Source organism: Silurus meridionalis, chromosome 6 (assembly GCF_014805685.1).
Source record: "Silurus meridionalis isolate SWU-2019-XX chromosome 6, ASM1480568v1, whole genome shotgun sequence".
NCBI classification, from domain to species: domain Eukaryota; kingdom Metazoa; phylum Chordata; class Actinopteri; order Siluriformes; family Siluridae; genus Silurus; species Silurus meridionalis.
The window spans coordinates 13,717,860-13,735,984 of record NC_060889.1 but is presented as its reverse complement, the minus strand read 5'-3'; the positions used below and the strand labels follow the sequence as shown (position 1 = coordinate 13,735,984).

At 35.4% G+C, this 18,125-nt stretch overlaps 1 protein-coding gene and 1 long non-coding RNA gene across 6 annotated transcripts in view; one reads left to right on the top strand and one right to left on the bottom strand.

The window, feature by feature from the left end:
* LOC124386991 (ADAMTS-like protein 1) overlaps positions 1-17,787 on the bottom strand; it is a 112,081-nt gene extending 94,294 nt beyond the window's left edge. For all 4 annotated transcript variants that reach the window (XR_006926064.1, XM_046851067.1, XM_046851069.1 and 1 more), the window contains exon 1: positions 16,036-17,787. Coding sequence is in view for 3 of the 4 variants with exons in the window: in XM_046851067.1 (XP_046707023.1) it covers positions 16,036-16,086 (51 nt within the window). In the remaining variant the exon portion in view is untranslated. The remainder of the gene's footprint in view (positions 1-16,035) is intronic.
* LOC124386994 lies at positions 5,897-16,028 on the top strand. Of its 2 annotated transcripts, none has more exons than XR_006926067.1 (3): positions 5,897-6,043; positions 14,442-14,607; positions 15,300-16,028. It is a non-coding gene; the product is annotated as an uncharacterized LOC124386994 (long non-coding RNA). The 2 variants fall into 2 exon arrangements; XR_006926068.1 differs by having other exon boundaries at positions 15,297-16,028.
* Positions 17,788-18,125: the final 338 nt, after the last annotated feature.

Here is an 18,125-nt window from a genome sequence, read left to right as displayed (position 1 = left end):
AATAAGCAACTATCGACACCCATATTTGTATAAATGGTCATACATTAGACCTTAACTAATAGCTTTATAATTAAGTAATTAATAGTAGGGCATGCAGTAGTATTAATGTAATCTGTTATACCTATCTGAACATCATTGCCATCCCCAAATTACTGAACCCAAATTAATGCATTCATGAATACAACCATTTCAGTGTAATTAAATATAAGTGTCTTGTCACTACTTACTTGGTGGTTTGTACTTGACACAACACTACAGTACTTTGGAGTTTGCACTGGCCTGTCTTAAACATAAATGATTAAGAGACCTTTGTGAGGTTTGATCTCTTTTTATTTCTTGTAGTGTGTCGATAATAAGAACAATAAAGTGTTATAATCACTCTGTTTATCATGAACTGGTCAGCACATTTGCAGAAACTGTATTTTTTACAAGACAATTGATGCCAGTTCTAAAGGCAGGATCAAATTATCACTTTTATTACAAATGTTTCTTGAATTCCCCCTCTTGCTCTATGCAGCAATGCATTTCAGCATAAAAAACTTTTTTCAATTGTTAAATTACACATTTGTCAATAAGTCACATTTAGTGAGGCTTTGCTGCTAAAACCCTATCCCTTTAAATCCAACACATCCAATAGGCCTTCTCCTTAAAATGGTTATTAAGGGGTCAGCCATGTCTAAGTCATCCAGCCTGTGTAAGTAATGCATCTAGCAGGTGTACAGGTAGTAAGTAGGCTGTTAAATTTTAAAAGTGATATGAGAAGGAATGAGGAGGTTTGGGGTCATTGGGAGGGTGAGAGAATGGCAACAGGCAAGTGCTTACAAAGTATGTCTAAAGAAACATATGGAGTAGGAAGAATATTCTCCATTTCTCTGCAAAAAGTTTCAGGCCATCATTATTAGTATAACTATAGTGGTTATTAAATCAGCATGTCACCAATGTTTCCTCAATTTATTCTGAAGATTTTATAAAAACCTAATCTATTATTCCTTTCATATTTATAAAAATAAAATAAAATACTTGGGGGAAATCTCCAGATCTCCATCATTTGGTTAATTTAATATTGGACATGCAAATACAAATTAATTCTTGGGCTGCATGGTGATTAGGGATTTCTAGGATATCTGGTCTTTGACACTGTTAAATTAGCATGTTGTGCATTATTGTTTTCATTTTCACTGATTTTATTATTTTAAATGTGTGGTTTGTATTGCTGTTTAAAGGGCTGGGCAATATGAAAAAATATATAATTTTTGAAGACATTTCTAATATACGCAGTACAGTATATAGGTTTGGTCAAATTGCTAAGAAAACAAAAAACAAATATCAAATCAACTGCTTTCTATCAGCTACAAGTACACTATAAAGGCTAAAAGTATGTGAACAAAAAAACAATCCCACCCATATATCTTTTATAAACAGTACATTCAAGATTTAACTCCCCTTCTTTAATTATCTCCTGTGTGAATATGTGGATATGTGCTCATTCGACCACAAAAGCATCACTTAAGACAGGAACTGATGTTTTTTGAGGAAGCCTGGCACATTGTTGGCATTGTTGTGCTGAGATATGATCCATGCTTTTGAATATACTGTAAATCACAAAATACACATCTCAGAATATCGAGAAAAAAAAAATAATAATAATAAATAAATAAATAAATAAATATATATATATATATATATATATATATATATATATATATATATATATATATAAATGTTGACAATTTATTACAATGTTAAGGTTTTACTATGTATTTAGTAGTTTTGGGATGAATTCAAATATGATTTAAAAATAATAATAAATAAATAAATAAATAAATAAATAAATATATATATATATATATATATATATATATATATATATATATATATATATATATATATATATATAAATGTTGACAATTTATTACAATGTTAAGGTTTTTACTATGTATTTAGTAGTTTTTGGGATGAATTCAAATATGATTTCTTTTATTTGCAATTTATGGTTTATTTAGTTAAGGATTTTCTGTTTGCTTCACTATGATTTATTACAGATCGGAAATTGGACAAGAGGTAATCTGATAAGTAAGGCCATTTATTTTTAGTTGTAGAGCTTTCAAATTCTGAGCTACAATTGCTCAGTGGTAGGACATGGAAGGTAACAATTAATTATAGTAAATGTTAAACATTTTATCATTAAAGCAGAATATTTAGCAATCGCAGCACAAATAACTTCTATAAATCCAAGAATATTTTATGAATCCCATGTTCCAAGTAAATTACCGTAATTTCCGGACTATTAAGCGCACCCAAATATAAGCCGCACCCACTGAATTTGACAAAGATTTTTTATTTTGAACATAAATAAGCCGCACCTGTCTATAAGCCGTGTCTACATTGAAACTAATGAACTTTACACAGGCTTTAATGAAAGACAGTGTCTGTTACACGGCTTGTATCTAAACATTTCCTGTTGCCAGTCTGAGTGAGCGGCAGGTCAAACATCAGAGGAACAACATCCATATTTATGATGTGGTGCGGCCCGATTCAGTTGGAGCGCATCTGATTTAATATAAAGAGTTTCATTGGTTCATCTGAACCCGTTCGGCAATTTAATTGGTGTAATGTTACGGGGTTCAGGTTTTTGGCTTGAAGCTTGTGAAACCGGGAAAAATCCATAAATTAGCCGCTTCGTTGTTTAAGCCGCGTGGGGAAAAAGTAGTGGCTTATAGTCCGGAAAATACAGTAGTAGTATTTAGGTGCTTCCCATGTTGATAAGAAAAAGTCAGATACATCATATGTTTCATTTACCTTTCAATACCAGCATAAATATTGACATTCAATTATTATCATTTTTAAGCATTTCAATCATGCATTTTGTATTTTTTTTTTTTGCTTAAAAAATGTGAACTGCTGAATTCCCATTGTTTTCTCAAAGGATGGAACATTAGTTATACTCTCTCTGGCTTTATCCCATATCTGAATAGTCTCCATGCTCGCTCAGCATCACTATGGAGAGTGTAAAAGATTTTACACATTTCTGCAGTTAGAGAACTGTCTTCCACAGAAATAGCAATCCTGCTCTGGAAGACTATAGGGTTAAAGCAGACAAACTGAAGAAAGAAGTGCAGAGCAAAGATGAAGTTTGTGTGGTGTGTACTCTATATACTGAAAACCAAATGCTTTATCAGTTACTTATCAGAACACACAATGTTACTTGTGTTTACGCTACTTTCTGTAAATCATTAAAATGGTTAAAAGCACATTTGTTGCATGCACCTCTGTGAATGCTTAGCAATCCACTCAGGCTTCAGCTTCTTTATTTGTGCCCAGAGTTATTCTCAAAATGTATTCCTATGTATAAATGTTTTTTTTTTATTATTCATTTAATTATTCATTCATGTTTTTTTTTAAATAATTGAAATAATTACACATGTGCACACTATGACACCCTTGGAAAATCTTTTTTCTCACTTTTCTGGTTAGTTTTATGACTCAGGTCACCTGACATTTATTTATATAGCTCGTTTAAGGCAAGAGGTGTCGGTCAAAGCTTGGCACAATTGAGTTTAAATTGGTTTGAACATTGTAGCTCTGTATTGCCATCTCATCTTTATCCTGTTTGGAAATGAGTGGATTTGGGTATTGAGGTGTCAGTATAATAACCACAACTTTCTAGTAGAACAAAAAGGAAATTAATAGATAGTAAAACATGTAGACCAAATGTTGCCAATATATTCTGATTGAGGTTCCACATAACCTATGCCTAATATAAACAGACAAAAAGGGGAAAAAAAGTCATTCATTTCACTTTAAACAATGTTATTTCATCAGAAAAGTGATGGTTTGTATTTTCTAGCTTCTCTGTCATAAGACAATCTGTGATTTTTTTTTTCTTTTTATTACATTTGTGACAATAAAAGAGAGACGTTGGTCTAGACCTGGTAAGATTTAAGTGATAACAGGATTAGTTTTACAGATATTCCTACGTTAATAGAACTGTGGTTGCTGAAATATTACTATAGTATAGGAAGAATAAATCACTTCAGAATATGCTGCTATTAATAAAATAACTGATGTTAGGATGAAAACAGTTATCTTCCCTACTGCATCAAGCCACTTAATTCCTAATAAGTTCCCTAAAACAGCATAACTTATTTTGAGGTAATGTTTAATGTAATTGTTTTCCCTTTATATACAGTATATTTTCTCTTTTGTATTCAACAATGGAATCTTGGGTCAGCTTACTATTAATACAGTGTTCAATTTTTAATTTAATGGTTTGTCAGTGGTGATGCACTCTGTATTCTTGGAGCATAAACTCAAAGCTTTTTCACTCTCTCTATTTCACACATACTTGCACACACACACCCTGCGTACAAAGAAGCCTATTTACACCCAAAGCTGACATAGGTGGTGATGCCCAACTTCAGTTTCAAATGTAAAATGCTCTTGGCTGGCAGTAAGGCAGATATTTGGCAGCCTTGCCATGCATAATTCCCACCTTTTTCCCAAGGTAATTACTCTTTAAGAAAAATAACAAGCTTACTAGCAAGACAGGGGCTACTTCTAGCTCATTTTTCGCTTTTATAAATCAGCTTAAATGCCTCATAAATGCACGTTACGGTCTTACATGCACACACGTGCTTGATGGAGGCTCATTAAGAAATGATTAGACTTTAATAATTACTACCATTAAACTCAACCATTAAACTCACTGGATTTCGGGTTTGTTGTCAATGTAAGACTTATAGATGCAACTGTTCATGAACCACAGACTCATTAACTACGTTCAAACTAATAACCGTATTACTCCATTGTGTTTTGTTTAGTTTTTTATGTTAGATAGTATTCACTGGGAAATTTGAGAGGACACGTTTTTTTCCCCTGCCTTATTTATCCATGTTTATATCCTGTCCTTTGCTCTGAAAGACCTTTGTCTTCTTTTTACTGTTACTTTGAAAGGACGATGGGAAGGTTTTATTATGGTTAATATGCTGTATCAAAGGTTCTATTTTCCATTGTTAGTCTTGCACGATCATTTCCTTATTGGCCATGTAGTGCTTAGGAAAACATATATGCTGTAGATAAGGAGCAAGTGATATGTTTTGGCAAGTTAGTGCACGTGTGGACATTTGAGCTGCACATACTTGAGGTCACATACTTAAGACATACTTTAAGGGTAAAACATGGGACATAACATTTTCTGAGGACAAAATATATTTGTAAAAAAAAAAAACATTTATTAAAGGAGGAGAATCAAAGGGATTCTACAAAGATTGTAGCTGAAATCACTAACCATTAAAACAGACTCTCATTTTATATAGCCAAGGATTTATACATGAGATTGTTTTAAAATGCTTGTCAAAAGAACAAAATTCATAGACTTTGACTATGCATAGTCCGGATATACGTGTTCTCTTACGTATAGAGCTATGCTTATTTTAGCTTAGCTATAGTTTTTTGTTTATGCTTAGAATTTTTCAATTCTAACATTAAAACACCACAAGCCTGCAAAAGAAGAAAAATAATTTACCTTATTCTTATCTTGCTCTCTATCTTTCTCTTTCTCTCTTTGAAAAGAAAATGCAAAAATAAATAAAATAAACAAACAAAAAAAACCACTAGCACAGACATGGTTCAGGGATTTAAACCCTCATGGAATGTATAAAGTTAGGAAAGCATGAATAAGAGGTAGTACTCTTTTGAAATGTCTTTCATGTATTGAACATGTCAAGTCCAAGGAGCACCCTGCAGTGTTGAAAGAAGATTATAAGAAGTCGGAAGATGAGAAGATGACAGGTAAAAGCAGCCAGTGAGCTGATGAGCTGCATGATAAATGCAAATCAAATGCTTTTTTCCACATCTAAAACACTAATGTTAATGTTTTGCAATTCAGTGTCTGGGCACATGGAAGCACCAGCATCTCTGTAATCAGCACCTTCAAAGTCATAGCATAATCTGTGTAATGGATGGTCAACTCAGAAAAGGAGTAATGAAAGCCTATGAAGTATGATAGCTACTGTATGAAAACTCTGAAGGCAGACCAAAGCAGGTAGGTACTTGTGATAAGGTGAATAGTAGTCATTTACATTTGACTAATACTTTTATCCAGAGGGATTTGACTCAAGGCCAATCACAATTCTTATATACAATTACCAAACTTACCATGTTTTGCAAAACTGTTCTTGATAATTACATATTTAAGACATCTACGGTGAGAAGTAATTTTGTTATTTAGGATTTGTGGGTGACATTTGGCACATTCCTTTTGGCAAAATTACAAGTTTACAAGTGCCCCACTGAATTACAAAAACAACTGCTTTGTCCTTGTAGCACTAGATGAAGTTTGCATAGGACAATTCTTTTTGCAGAATTTACTGTATATATACATAAACAGGTCTGATTATGCTTATGAATACGTTTTTTTTTCATAATCAATTCAAAATCTTTGTGTGTAAAGCAGATAGGTGCACTGAAATTATATTAAATAACAAAAACGAGAAATAACAGTGATTTCCTTTATCCCTGTGTTTCTCAATGTGGGGTCTGTATACCGCTAAGCATCTTTAAAGCATAGCTTTTTCAGTAAAAAAAAAATAAAGCTGCAACCATCCAGTAACAAAGTTCCATATATTATCGAGTGCAATAGTTATTACCTGTAGGGCTGCGACAAGTAATAAAATCCATAATAATTGTAATGAAATTTGTTGTCAACAAATGCCGTTATCGCCCTTTGATTAATCAATTATCAAAATAATTGTTAGTTGCAGCCCCAATTACTTGTTTGTTTATTTTCATTAAATGGGAATAGGCCTATTAATAATAAGTTTGACATCATGTGTCCTGTCAGTGGTAAATTTAGCCATAAGAGCTCTATTGATAAAATAAATACCCAAAAATAATGAGCCTGATATTATGGTCATAAAGTAAACTTAAGAATAAGAGCTGTAAAGTGTTTATAGTTTGTGCATTCTTGACCCAATTAGGTTTGCCTTCTAATTTTTGAACACATACTACATTTTAGATATAGTTCGTGGGTTTGATCATAAAAAAATGGATAAGGCTTCATGGGGCACACAGTATGTGGAAGCAAGTGAAGCAGGTTATTTGCTTTTAAAATTGTGAGGTAGTGTGTGCCAAAGCTAACCTGGCATGTGCACAGCCTTGAAAAGATTCAAGCATGTCCTGTGTGTGTGTGCGTGCGTGAGAACCAGTCCAAAACGTCGTTGCTTTTTCTTTTCCGCACTTCCATGTAGTTGCATTTGAAAAGCACATGTGAAGGAGGAAAGCAGATGTCTAAACCACAGGAAACATCATTAGCCTCGCAAACATTCATCCCAACAAGGCATGGAGACCCAGGTCAGAGCACAACGACCCCTTTTCAGCAGCAGCACCATACATGTTCTCTCCACTCTCTTTTCACTGCTCATTTCTGTCACCGCATTATGCCATTTTTAATTCGCCGAACCCATTTCAACATCTCATTGTAAATTCCCCTTTCTATATTTTCACATATGGTGCATTTCCACCCACTGCCTTCATCTTCGCCATGGACGATGAGTAATCCAGCTTGTCAGGTCTTAGTTCGGTCCATATTAGAGACAAGTTCCTCTTAGCTCCCTCTTTTTCCTTTTTACTTCATATTTTTTTGATGAGCCGTGAGCCTTGCTCAGTTCAGGGATGGGACAATGAATGCAATCTGGAAGCCATATGACACCCCCTCCCTTTCTTTCTTCTCCTTTCATCATCTTCTTTACTCTTCCATTATAGCTGTTACAGTTTTCAACTCTCATCCAGGAACACATATTAGGGACACGGCACTATTGCCAAGATGGAACAGTAGAAGCACTTTTTACATTTAGCCACAAAATATCTAAGAAAAGAACAAGATGTCAGCAGTCGGCACTTACATGTATATGCTTATGTTTTAATTGACAGTGACTGTCAACTGTAAATGTCATAGCAAGGGACCTGAAGTGTTCTAAACTATATGAAGGTGAGGGTAAATCTGGGGTAATGTTTATATATTATATTGATTGCTTTATCAGTAAGTAGAGTATCATAATAATGAATAATAATAATAAAAAAAATTTAAGATATCTTTATTCATGCATTGATAAACCTTTCCTAACATGCTGTCTTTCGGGTTCTGTAGTCTCAAACACAGTGCTATGACTGGTTGGTGCCACTTGAAATAAATGTTTAGTTATAATGTAAGGAGACCTGAATGCGTGCAGTGTACATTATGATATATCAAAAATAAACAATGATATCTGACTCTTAATCAAACTATCAAACTAGTAATATTTCTGCCCAATATGTATTCGTGATCTGAGCTGTTAAACAAGCGTATGCCAGTCATAAAGTGCAGGTAAAGTCTAAATGCACAGGTGAACTCCAGCAGGTGCAACCAGCTTTTCTTTGACCCACTGTTTTAGTGCCCTCTGCTGGATACTCATTGTTACTGGTGAACTGATGAGAAAAAAAAACATGAATATAACAATTCGAAAGGCCAATATCAAAAAACAATTAAAATACTTAGGTTGAATTTAGGTTTTCTTTAATCAGACTACTGTAGATTGATTCTCTTTGCTGTTTGATCCATATCCTCTATGTTATGGGTTCTCCTCTGAGGTACAATTGAGGTTGCTGGAAACATTTTCTACAAGCTATTATGGAGCTCTATGCAGATAAACCTAATTGATATAACATTTAGAACTAACAATAAAAACAGTTTTCAAACAAGCAAAGCATGTTTAATCTTATTTATTTATCTTAATGTCACTCTTAAATAGTAAATAGAATAGAATACATTTTAAGAAATACACTGACATTAGTAGACTATACAGACAAACGTTTGTGGACACCTGACCGTAAGATTCATATGTACTTTTGGAATATATTATTCCACATTTAGTCTCAATTTGCTGTAACCTTCACTTTTCTGGGAAGATGTTCTACTAGATTTTGGAGTCTGGTTGTGGAGATTTGTGATCATTCAGCCACAACAGTGTTAGTAAAGTCAGGTATTGATGTAGGGTATGGAGGCCTAGGGTACAGTCAGTGTTCCAATTCATCCCTAAGGTGTTAAATAGAGCTGAGATCAGAGCTCTATAGCAAGCAACTCAAGATCTTCCACTTCAACCCATGTAAACCATATCTGAATGGAGTTGGTTTAATGCTAAAAATATCATTTATAAATTTAACGCTACCACATTCAGATAAATCCTATACAATTGTGGCAACAGTTTGGGGAAAAAACATATGGTGGGGAAAATTGTGGAACTTGTGGAAAAGAGATTTACAGCTATACATAAGCAACAAAGCAAGAAATATGGTGGTCAAGAATCATGACCTTGACTTAAATTAAACAGATCAGTCAGCAAAATGCTTTGTTTAGAATTTAATTCAGACGTCTTAATGATTAAGTGCTTTTCTGCATAGCAACTTATCAAAATTTCTAACATAAAATCTGCTTCATAGCAACACTATCCCATATTAATCTTCATACACGTAATGTTCATCTTGCTAAATATTTGTCTGTATTAATAGATTATTTTAGGCCCAAAACTACAGCACCGCAGTCTTGTGCCATGACCGATCCATGACCTGTCATCTCTCTTTACTCATCTGACACAGGCTTGTGGGAAAGCACAACACTGCCAGCCCAAGCATTTGCACTGGATGCTTCTCTCCAAGTAATTAAATCAATAGAACCTTTTCTTTTTTGACAGAATATTGTTGCTTATTCTTCTCTATTCATATTAAAATCTTCTCAATTTCATGACAGGGTGTTTTTCTATAAATAGAGTGTGTGGTGCAATTTTATATTTGTGCATGATTAAAATTACTTTTGGCTCCTGGTGCACTAGAAAGCCTTTCTTTCAGTTTCTGGCTATGTAAACAGCTGCACTGGTGATCTGCTGTCATATTTTAGCTTTATGAACAATAAAGAAGCGCAACAAAAACATCACAATGACAAGGTCTCACCACGTGTCTCAATTTTTATTTAGATAATTGCCTATGATAGTTAAACTCAGATAGGATCACTGTTTTTTCACTAAAACATTACCTACATCACTTAAGGACATTATATATTATTATATATTATTGATATATTATATATTATTTTAAATTATTTATATATTATTTAAATGATTAATTTCATTCAGCTTTCTCATCAGCTATAACCAGTCTGGCCATTCCCTACTGCCATTGGAGCTCCTATACTGTATATTCAAAAGTTTTTTTTCGTATAAACTCTTGAGACAGCCATTGAAAATCCCAGGAGATCAACAACTTCTGAAATACGTAAACCAGCCAAACCTACAACCATACCATAAAAAAGGTCACTATGCAATGCACTGCTGTTACATGATTTATTGGCTGGAAACCAATCAGCTTTATAAGAAACAGATATGTACATTATGTATAGGAGAGGTAAATATTTCAATAGCAATAAAACAGATTTGTTAAACATCAATTTAAAACTTTGAATAAAGATTTCTGGGTGGCTTGGACTTTAGGTACAAGCCTTATTTAAAAAAAAAACTGTGAACTGGAAATTAACATAATGCATCCAAAAAATACAACAATTATTCTATTTAATACAGTGCTATGAATTCATATAATTACTTGGTATTTCTTCATTATCTTTTTGTTCTTTTCTTCCTTATGGCATGAGGAGAATTTCTACCACTCTCCACCTTTTCTCCTTCTAGAAGTTAATGACAATGCCCTTCCTGTTGGCTGAGAGATGAAAGAGTTTGACAAGCCAACAGGATGTCCAGCATGAAAGACGGGGCACTGTCAGTCTCTTTGTTAAAACAAAAAAGAGGCTAAAAACACTAGGTTCCATGTGGTTTCCTGAACCCCTCATTGTCTCAGCTTAGTACTCAGTTATTCATCTTGAATCATATTACTCAGGAACTTCAGTGAAACTAATAGGAAAAGGGTGTATAGATATGGTGAGCACTGAGAGTCAGGACTTTTGGCCTTTTTCAAACTATTCATCAGGAAAACTCCCTGTACCAAGCAATGTCAGCAGAATGGAAATGAAGTTTAAGGAATTAACTAGTGAGAAAACAATGACACAGGATTTATGCCCATTACCCAACACCAGATTTAGATCAGATGGAAGTTTGCTGGAGCAGTATCTAGTTAGATAAAAACAAACCTAGTACAGATAATACACTGTTAAGCTGACTTCTTTAGAGAGAGAGAGAGAGAGAGAGAGAGAGAGAGAGAGAGAGAGAGAGAGAGATACATTCTCGCACACTGAATCATCTAGCACTAGGGGTGTAACGGTACACAAAATTCACGGTTTGGTAGTTGCTTCGGTTTGTACGTTATGGTTCAGCTGAATTTCGTTACAGTTAAAGGAAAGAGATGCAAAACAAAATTGTGGATAACGTAAAACATTCAGAAGTCATAGGACACTAAGATCTCTCATAACGAATTGTGATTTGGTGACTGTAAAAGCAAACGTATGTGCCTAATATCATTTTCATACACATTATACTATTCAGTAAGTCATCATGCTATGAGGATGTGGACTCTAGTTTCAGAGGAGATTACTCCTATCAGGAAAGAAATCTTTCATCACAGGATAAAAGTGCAGGGGACAAGAGTACCCATAATTTGCCTCCACAAGCTAACAGTTACCCTGCCTTAAGAAAACTGGCAACCTAATGACAGAGACAGGCATATTTGAGAGAGGAGAAGAAGGGTAAGTGGTGCTATTGATGACATATCATTGATAACTACAAAGCAAGGCAACGTGCCTGTAACATGTTTAACAGTAGTTCTTGCAAACCCCTAACAGTAGGCAAACAAGATAAAAACTGCCTAGTTATAGATAGCTCATATAGTAATGAAGCAGGTATTTGTAATATAGGGAGACATAACAGGGACAGAAAGCATGAGGAAGAGCACAGGGGAAAAAGTTCAATGAAATTGCTAAAATCTTCTACTGTTACAAACTATCAAGTCACCTCCCTTGCTCCCGGACCCCTGGGCAAGGCCCTCAACCTCATAGCTAAATAGTTGTATGAATAAGACACATGTAACTCACTCTGGATAAGGTAAATATAATGTTCCTGCTTTTTGGCTTAACATGCAGCATTTTGGTTACTAACCTACTACATATTACTTCCTTGTGATGTAGCAGTACGAGAAGCTACAGTTGCTGTTAATACTTAAGTAATAAGTAATAATAAGTTAAGTATTTTCCAATAAAAGCATTTTGTCAATAGCTCTTCTTTTTTAATTAGAGAATGATGTTATATATTTTATCAGTATATAATAGCATTTAAAATTGTGGTACATCTGTGAACCAAGTACATTTCTAGTATCACTTGTTTTTATATTTGTTGTTTCTTAAACACCTGAGGTTTTTATAGACAAAAATTCAGCTTGTCCTGCTAATAACTAACTGCACTCTGTGAAAACTTTCGTACAGAGGAAAACCTCGAAGAGCTTTTATTTATTTACTTACTTATTTAATTAAAAAAAGTTGCCCCACAGAAAACTTAGCAAAGCACATTTTGGTTCGAAAGAACACTTCATTTAAAAATGAAATTCATCATAAAAATTATTTGAACTAGTTGCTACTGTCAGAAGGGTGTTGTGATCATCAGAACCAGAAACAGGTTTAAATGTTAGAACCAAGAAAAATTGGATTTAAGAATGTCTTTTGTTTTGGAGTTTACTGTCAAACAAAACAAGAAAACAGCAATTTGGTTGTTCCTTCTTCTTGAACACTGGGCTTCTGGCATGGTGGTAGCGTGACAGAGAGGTCCCTTGCTACACTTATCTAATATTTACACAAAAGAGAAACTGCTTTGCCTCACATATTCTGTACCAGTTAGACGGTAGAATTCTGAAAGAAAAAGGTCTATGGCTAGGAATGTTATTGGAGATATGAAACAACTGAAAAAGACACTAAACATTGACTTCTTCCGACAAAATACTTTATGAGTCAATTATGTGCGGCATTCATGAAGGAAGTGAAACACTCACAATAGCAGGGTCAACAAGGCCACCAGGGGGGTGAATAACCTTAAACACATCATTAGATCAACAAGAACCCAGAGCCTGCTTATTCTGCATACCATTACTCTTAAAGTAGTGGGTTTTTTCAACAAACGTACACAATCACACACACACACACACACACACACACACACACAAAATGCTCAGTATTCCACCCTGCCTGCTGAAACAATGTCGTCTCTATAAACTATGAACGAATAAAGAATCACGTAATTCAGTAAAGATTTTTAACCAAAAATGAAGCCACACATTTGACAAATGCTACACAGAAAGGCAAGTCAAAGTGCAAGAGGTTTTGTTTTTGAAGTAGCTGGTGGGAGAACCGATTAGGTCACTAGAGGCGAATGTGTTTGTGTGTGTGAGACAAAAAAAGAATGTGAGAAAGAAAAGAGATCAAGAGTTATATGAGAAGAGCGGATTTAGGGAGCTGTGCAATAAATAGCAGCCGAGAAGTAGATAAGGAGATGCGGAGACCAACAAAAATGCTTGTATGAGTGTCTGTACCTTCAGTGGAAAATGGGATAAAATACTTTCTGTCACCCGGATGTGATTAATTCGTGCAGATATTTAAGTCTATATCCATATAAGCCTCTCTTTTTTTCCCAGGCATGTCTTTTACTGTAGAATCAGTGTTGGGTTTTTCATGTTACTGAATTTGGTATTGGTATGTCTAAGTTACGAGACGTTCAAATAAATCCAGTCCCTATTCTAATTACTCTGGAAACATCTGAATAGCAGGCATGTTGGCAAGCAGACACGCAGAACTTGTTAGAGGACAGTTAACTGTTAAAGTCTTAATAAACTGGCTGATACACACATTCTAATAATGTACACAATTTGAAAGTTTGTCTTTTCACTGTCCATTTTACCTCGTGTGAGAAGTAGAATTTGGCCCCAAACATCCTAATGCAAGCAATACCAATTAACTCACTGGATCACATCGTGCCTCATAAAACGCCTCATGTTAACTCATCTCCACTGTACTGATAGATATCGCATTTCGTCTCTTCACTAAAACCACATTCCTTAAGTCCTTGTTCCTTTTACGACTTGAACTGCACATTTCTGTCCCATTTGCTCCTATTTGTGCCTCTCTCTCAGCATTTTATTAAGTGCAGCTTGAAGAGCGAGACGTTCTTTACACACATCATTTATCAATAGTGCCACCCAATTTCTGCAGACTTACAGTACACGCAAGGGCCAAAAGACATAAGGGTTTATTTGTGGGTACCTTCCTGAACTTCTGTTCTAATCCATCTCTTAAAGACCTCTTCCCTACAACAGGGAAAATGAAAATAGATAATCATGAAGATAAACAATCTTAATGTAGGCTGTTAACCGCAGCGTGTGCCAACACCAATATAAACGCTGAAGATGTTGATCTCTTTCTGTGGCAGGTGTGGAGGTGCCAAGCCAAGAGTCCCAGACGAGAGGCAGCAGACACGGTGTCGTCCAGTTGTCCAAGTGCATATGATCTTCTAATGAGCCTGACAGATGCTTCTAGCCTTCTAACAGACCACAAGACAAACTTTCCCGATGCTGGCATTTACATGTTTATCATTGGTGGGTGTTCATCAGCAAATGTTGTACAACATAATCAAGCCTAAAACGTTGTCTAGACATGTGTGGTTTTCTAAGTAGCATACCTGTTGCACCATGTATGCTTAGAGGATTGAAGCATTTTTTAATCAATGCTTCATAGTAGAAACTAAATTCTAAGGCTGACCTACACATGAACAGGTCTATGTATCTCTATGACCAACATTTCAACTTCCTGTTCAATCTTCAGCTGTCCAGGGCTTTCGCAGTGCCCCACAACCTGCAAAGAGGCCTATACATACAGGAAGCTCCACAATTCTTCTGGAGTTCTAAAGTAGCAGCACAGGATGATGATTTGCTGAACTGGTCACTTAATTGGGTGTGCTATATGAAATGAATAGTTACAAATATGTACAAATATGCAAAAAATGTATGAGACAGGTATTAATATTTGCCATAGGTTGTCAATTACTTTTAATTATAATTTTATTTTAACAAGACATTTACATAATGTAGTACTGCTTTACAGTACTACATCCTCATGATGTCTCAGGGAGTTTTTCTATGCCACTGTAAACTCTAGCTTGCTCATGAGGGATCTAAAAGTCCACTAGCGTTAATGGACTTTTAGATCCCTCATGAGCAAGCTACACACATTGCATGCTCTACCACACAGGTTCCCAATTCTGATTGTAGTGTTTTCTCTGCTCCAGCAGACCACCTTTACCTCAGGAAGGGCTTGTAATCAGCATTACTTCAGTCAGGTGTATGAGGAGCAGGAAGAACACAATAATATGCAGAACAATTGCAACTCCAGGACCAGATTTAGGTATATGTAGCATGTCTGCCATTACTGATGGCCTCAATAATTAATGAAGCTGATCATTTGAAGGTTTAGTAGATGTGTTCGAGCAGGAAATGTAACTCGACTCGTGCTGATTTTGTTTGCTTTACCACTCAGAGCCACATGCACCGACAGTGTCTTTGGGAAACAGAAGTCAGGCATGACGTGTTTATTCATCAGTTAATAAATGCTCACCAGATGAGCAGATGATGGGTCAGAAGCACGGAGCGTAAACAAAGCGGAACGCACAAAGGAAAATAGGAGGATCAAGCCTTTAACGTGTGGATGGAAATAAAACAAACACAGCTGCCCAAAAAATAAAAAATAAATAAATCCTTCACACCCAGCCCTTTTTCCTTTTTCCTACAGCAAATTTTTCCATTTCCAAAAGAAAGGATACCATTCGTTTGCTGTCATCACTAATTCATTTTTTTGCACAAAATGCGTCTGTCTACATCTGTCTGTTACGATGCACCTCGTCTGCTCTTATCAGCGTCCAGCACAACAACTAACATAGTGAAACGAGCGCGCGCAAGCCACCAGTGCGTACATCACCACCATTCAGAATTTCTGAAGTTATTTCCTAACAATGCATTTAATTAACTCACCTTAAATAGCAACAAAAAGCACATGAAGAGACATCCTGCCGATGCGTTCATGTTAGTTCAGCCAGCTTCAGCTCTGTCACTTGAATCTGCGCGGGTTCAACGCACTGCGTCTAATGGACTGTGGACGCGCGTGAAGTCTCGCGCCTTTTATTGACTCTCACCGTATTGGAAAAGCAGCTTATGACGACACCAGGCTTCATCTTTACTTCCCAATTGCAATGCACGAGGACCATGTTGTTACTTACTTTATGTTTGCACTGCCAAAACCCCGTGTGTGAGGGGGCACTCCTGCCTACACCAACTCTTAAAGCAACACACTCAGCAGTAGCTTTGACCCTCTGTGCTCTGGTCAGGACATGCCACATACTGTAGTAAGGAGGTGTTCCGTGCAACGATGCTACCACGCTGACATCTCCATTAAAACTATTCTCTCTCTTTTTTTTGGGCTCCCTTTGCTTTTAATTCTTGACATGAACTTACAAGAGGAGCATATTTCAACCTGCCAACTGGCTCATCTTTCTTCACTCCTCAGGGCTGTTGATGAAGAGCAGCCTTTTCTTTAACTTTTTTTGTTGCCATTACTTGTGGAAAGTAACTACATCGAAATGCATATTATTATCTAGAGCCATGAAAAAATAAAAATAAAAAATGAGACAGAGGAAGAGAGAGGGAGAACAATCTAAATTAGAAAAATATAATCACTTGAATGGATGTGAGTTGACAGAACATCAGATAACAGTCACCTTGTGACCAAGTGTGACATGTTAGTGCCTGCAAATTCACTAAAATATGTCTGCAAAAGAAATGCATTGTAAATCATAAAGATAATTCCTACATGATTAAACACAATCTTTCCTAACAAAAATTTTCTTACAGCTGCCATTATATATTTAATTTCAGTTCTTAGTGCTAAGAAACATTATTTTTATAGTGTTTTTTTGTCTATTGTCTGGAACACTACGCAGTGGAAAGGACTGAAGTGTACATAGCATAACAATTTAAAAAAAAAAATGTATATATACTAAGGCTTCTAAGGAGAACAGAGCCACTCTAATGACAATGTTTTAAATGGCATCTGCCTTTCGACCTTTCATGATTTTCTGTGTACGATGCACTTAGAGGAACACAATAGATTAGGCATGTCTGGTATGAACTACCTGAATTGCTGGCTGACACACAGGCTTCAATTCAGCTTAATCTCCATTAGCACGCCAAAGTGAGGAATTCAAACAAGTACTTGAACTCTCTTGTATGTACTCTTTCGAGCTTGAGAGGGTAAATGTCCTCAGGAGTATATGTAAAGTACAACACATGGGTTGTTAAAAAAAACATCATATGGCTACCAAATCCATGTTATTAGAAGATGGCCTTTGGCGCTGATGTGATGTGTGCTTACATGTTCCTCATACAGACATAAAACATTTTAAAAACACTGGTTTTGCTAGGTGGTGATAATTCTATGACTCAATATATATTACATTGTATTTGTGCATTTTCTATAAGAAAGAAATTGGGAATGAAGCAGGAAAAAATGAATTCACTGAACAAATGATGCAAACATAAGTACAAAATTACATACATTCTTTTTACACTATATTATTTTTTTGAATGGTAAAATGGTAATTGGTCTTTTAGGTACAGTACAATTTCAGTGGTATGGATTTAAAAAGGATTTTAATGTGAATAATGTTGATGCATTTTTAGAGTTTTCCTACTGACATTTCCTACTGACAATAGATTGAAGGCATATGAGTATTTGATTTATTAAACAGACTATATTTAAAAATATATAGAGATGTCTGTTTTCCTTACTCACTGGTAAAATTATATTTTAAAAGTTACTACTCACTGGACAAGTGTTTTAAATTAATGTTTCTTTATTCAGCTGAGTAAAGGTAGCCTGCCTTGGGCTGTATTTGGATCTTTCAATTATTATTTTTTTTTTATCTCATACAAAACCAGCATAATGAGCATTGGACCCAGGATGCTTTAGGAAGCAGAGGGAGGATGTTTACAACAGGATGGTCAAAGAGCAAAGGAGCAGGTTTGAGAAGGTTGTAGGAAACAGGGCAATGTTCCTGTTGTTCACT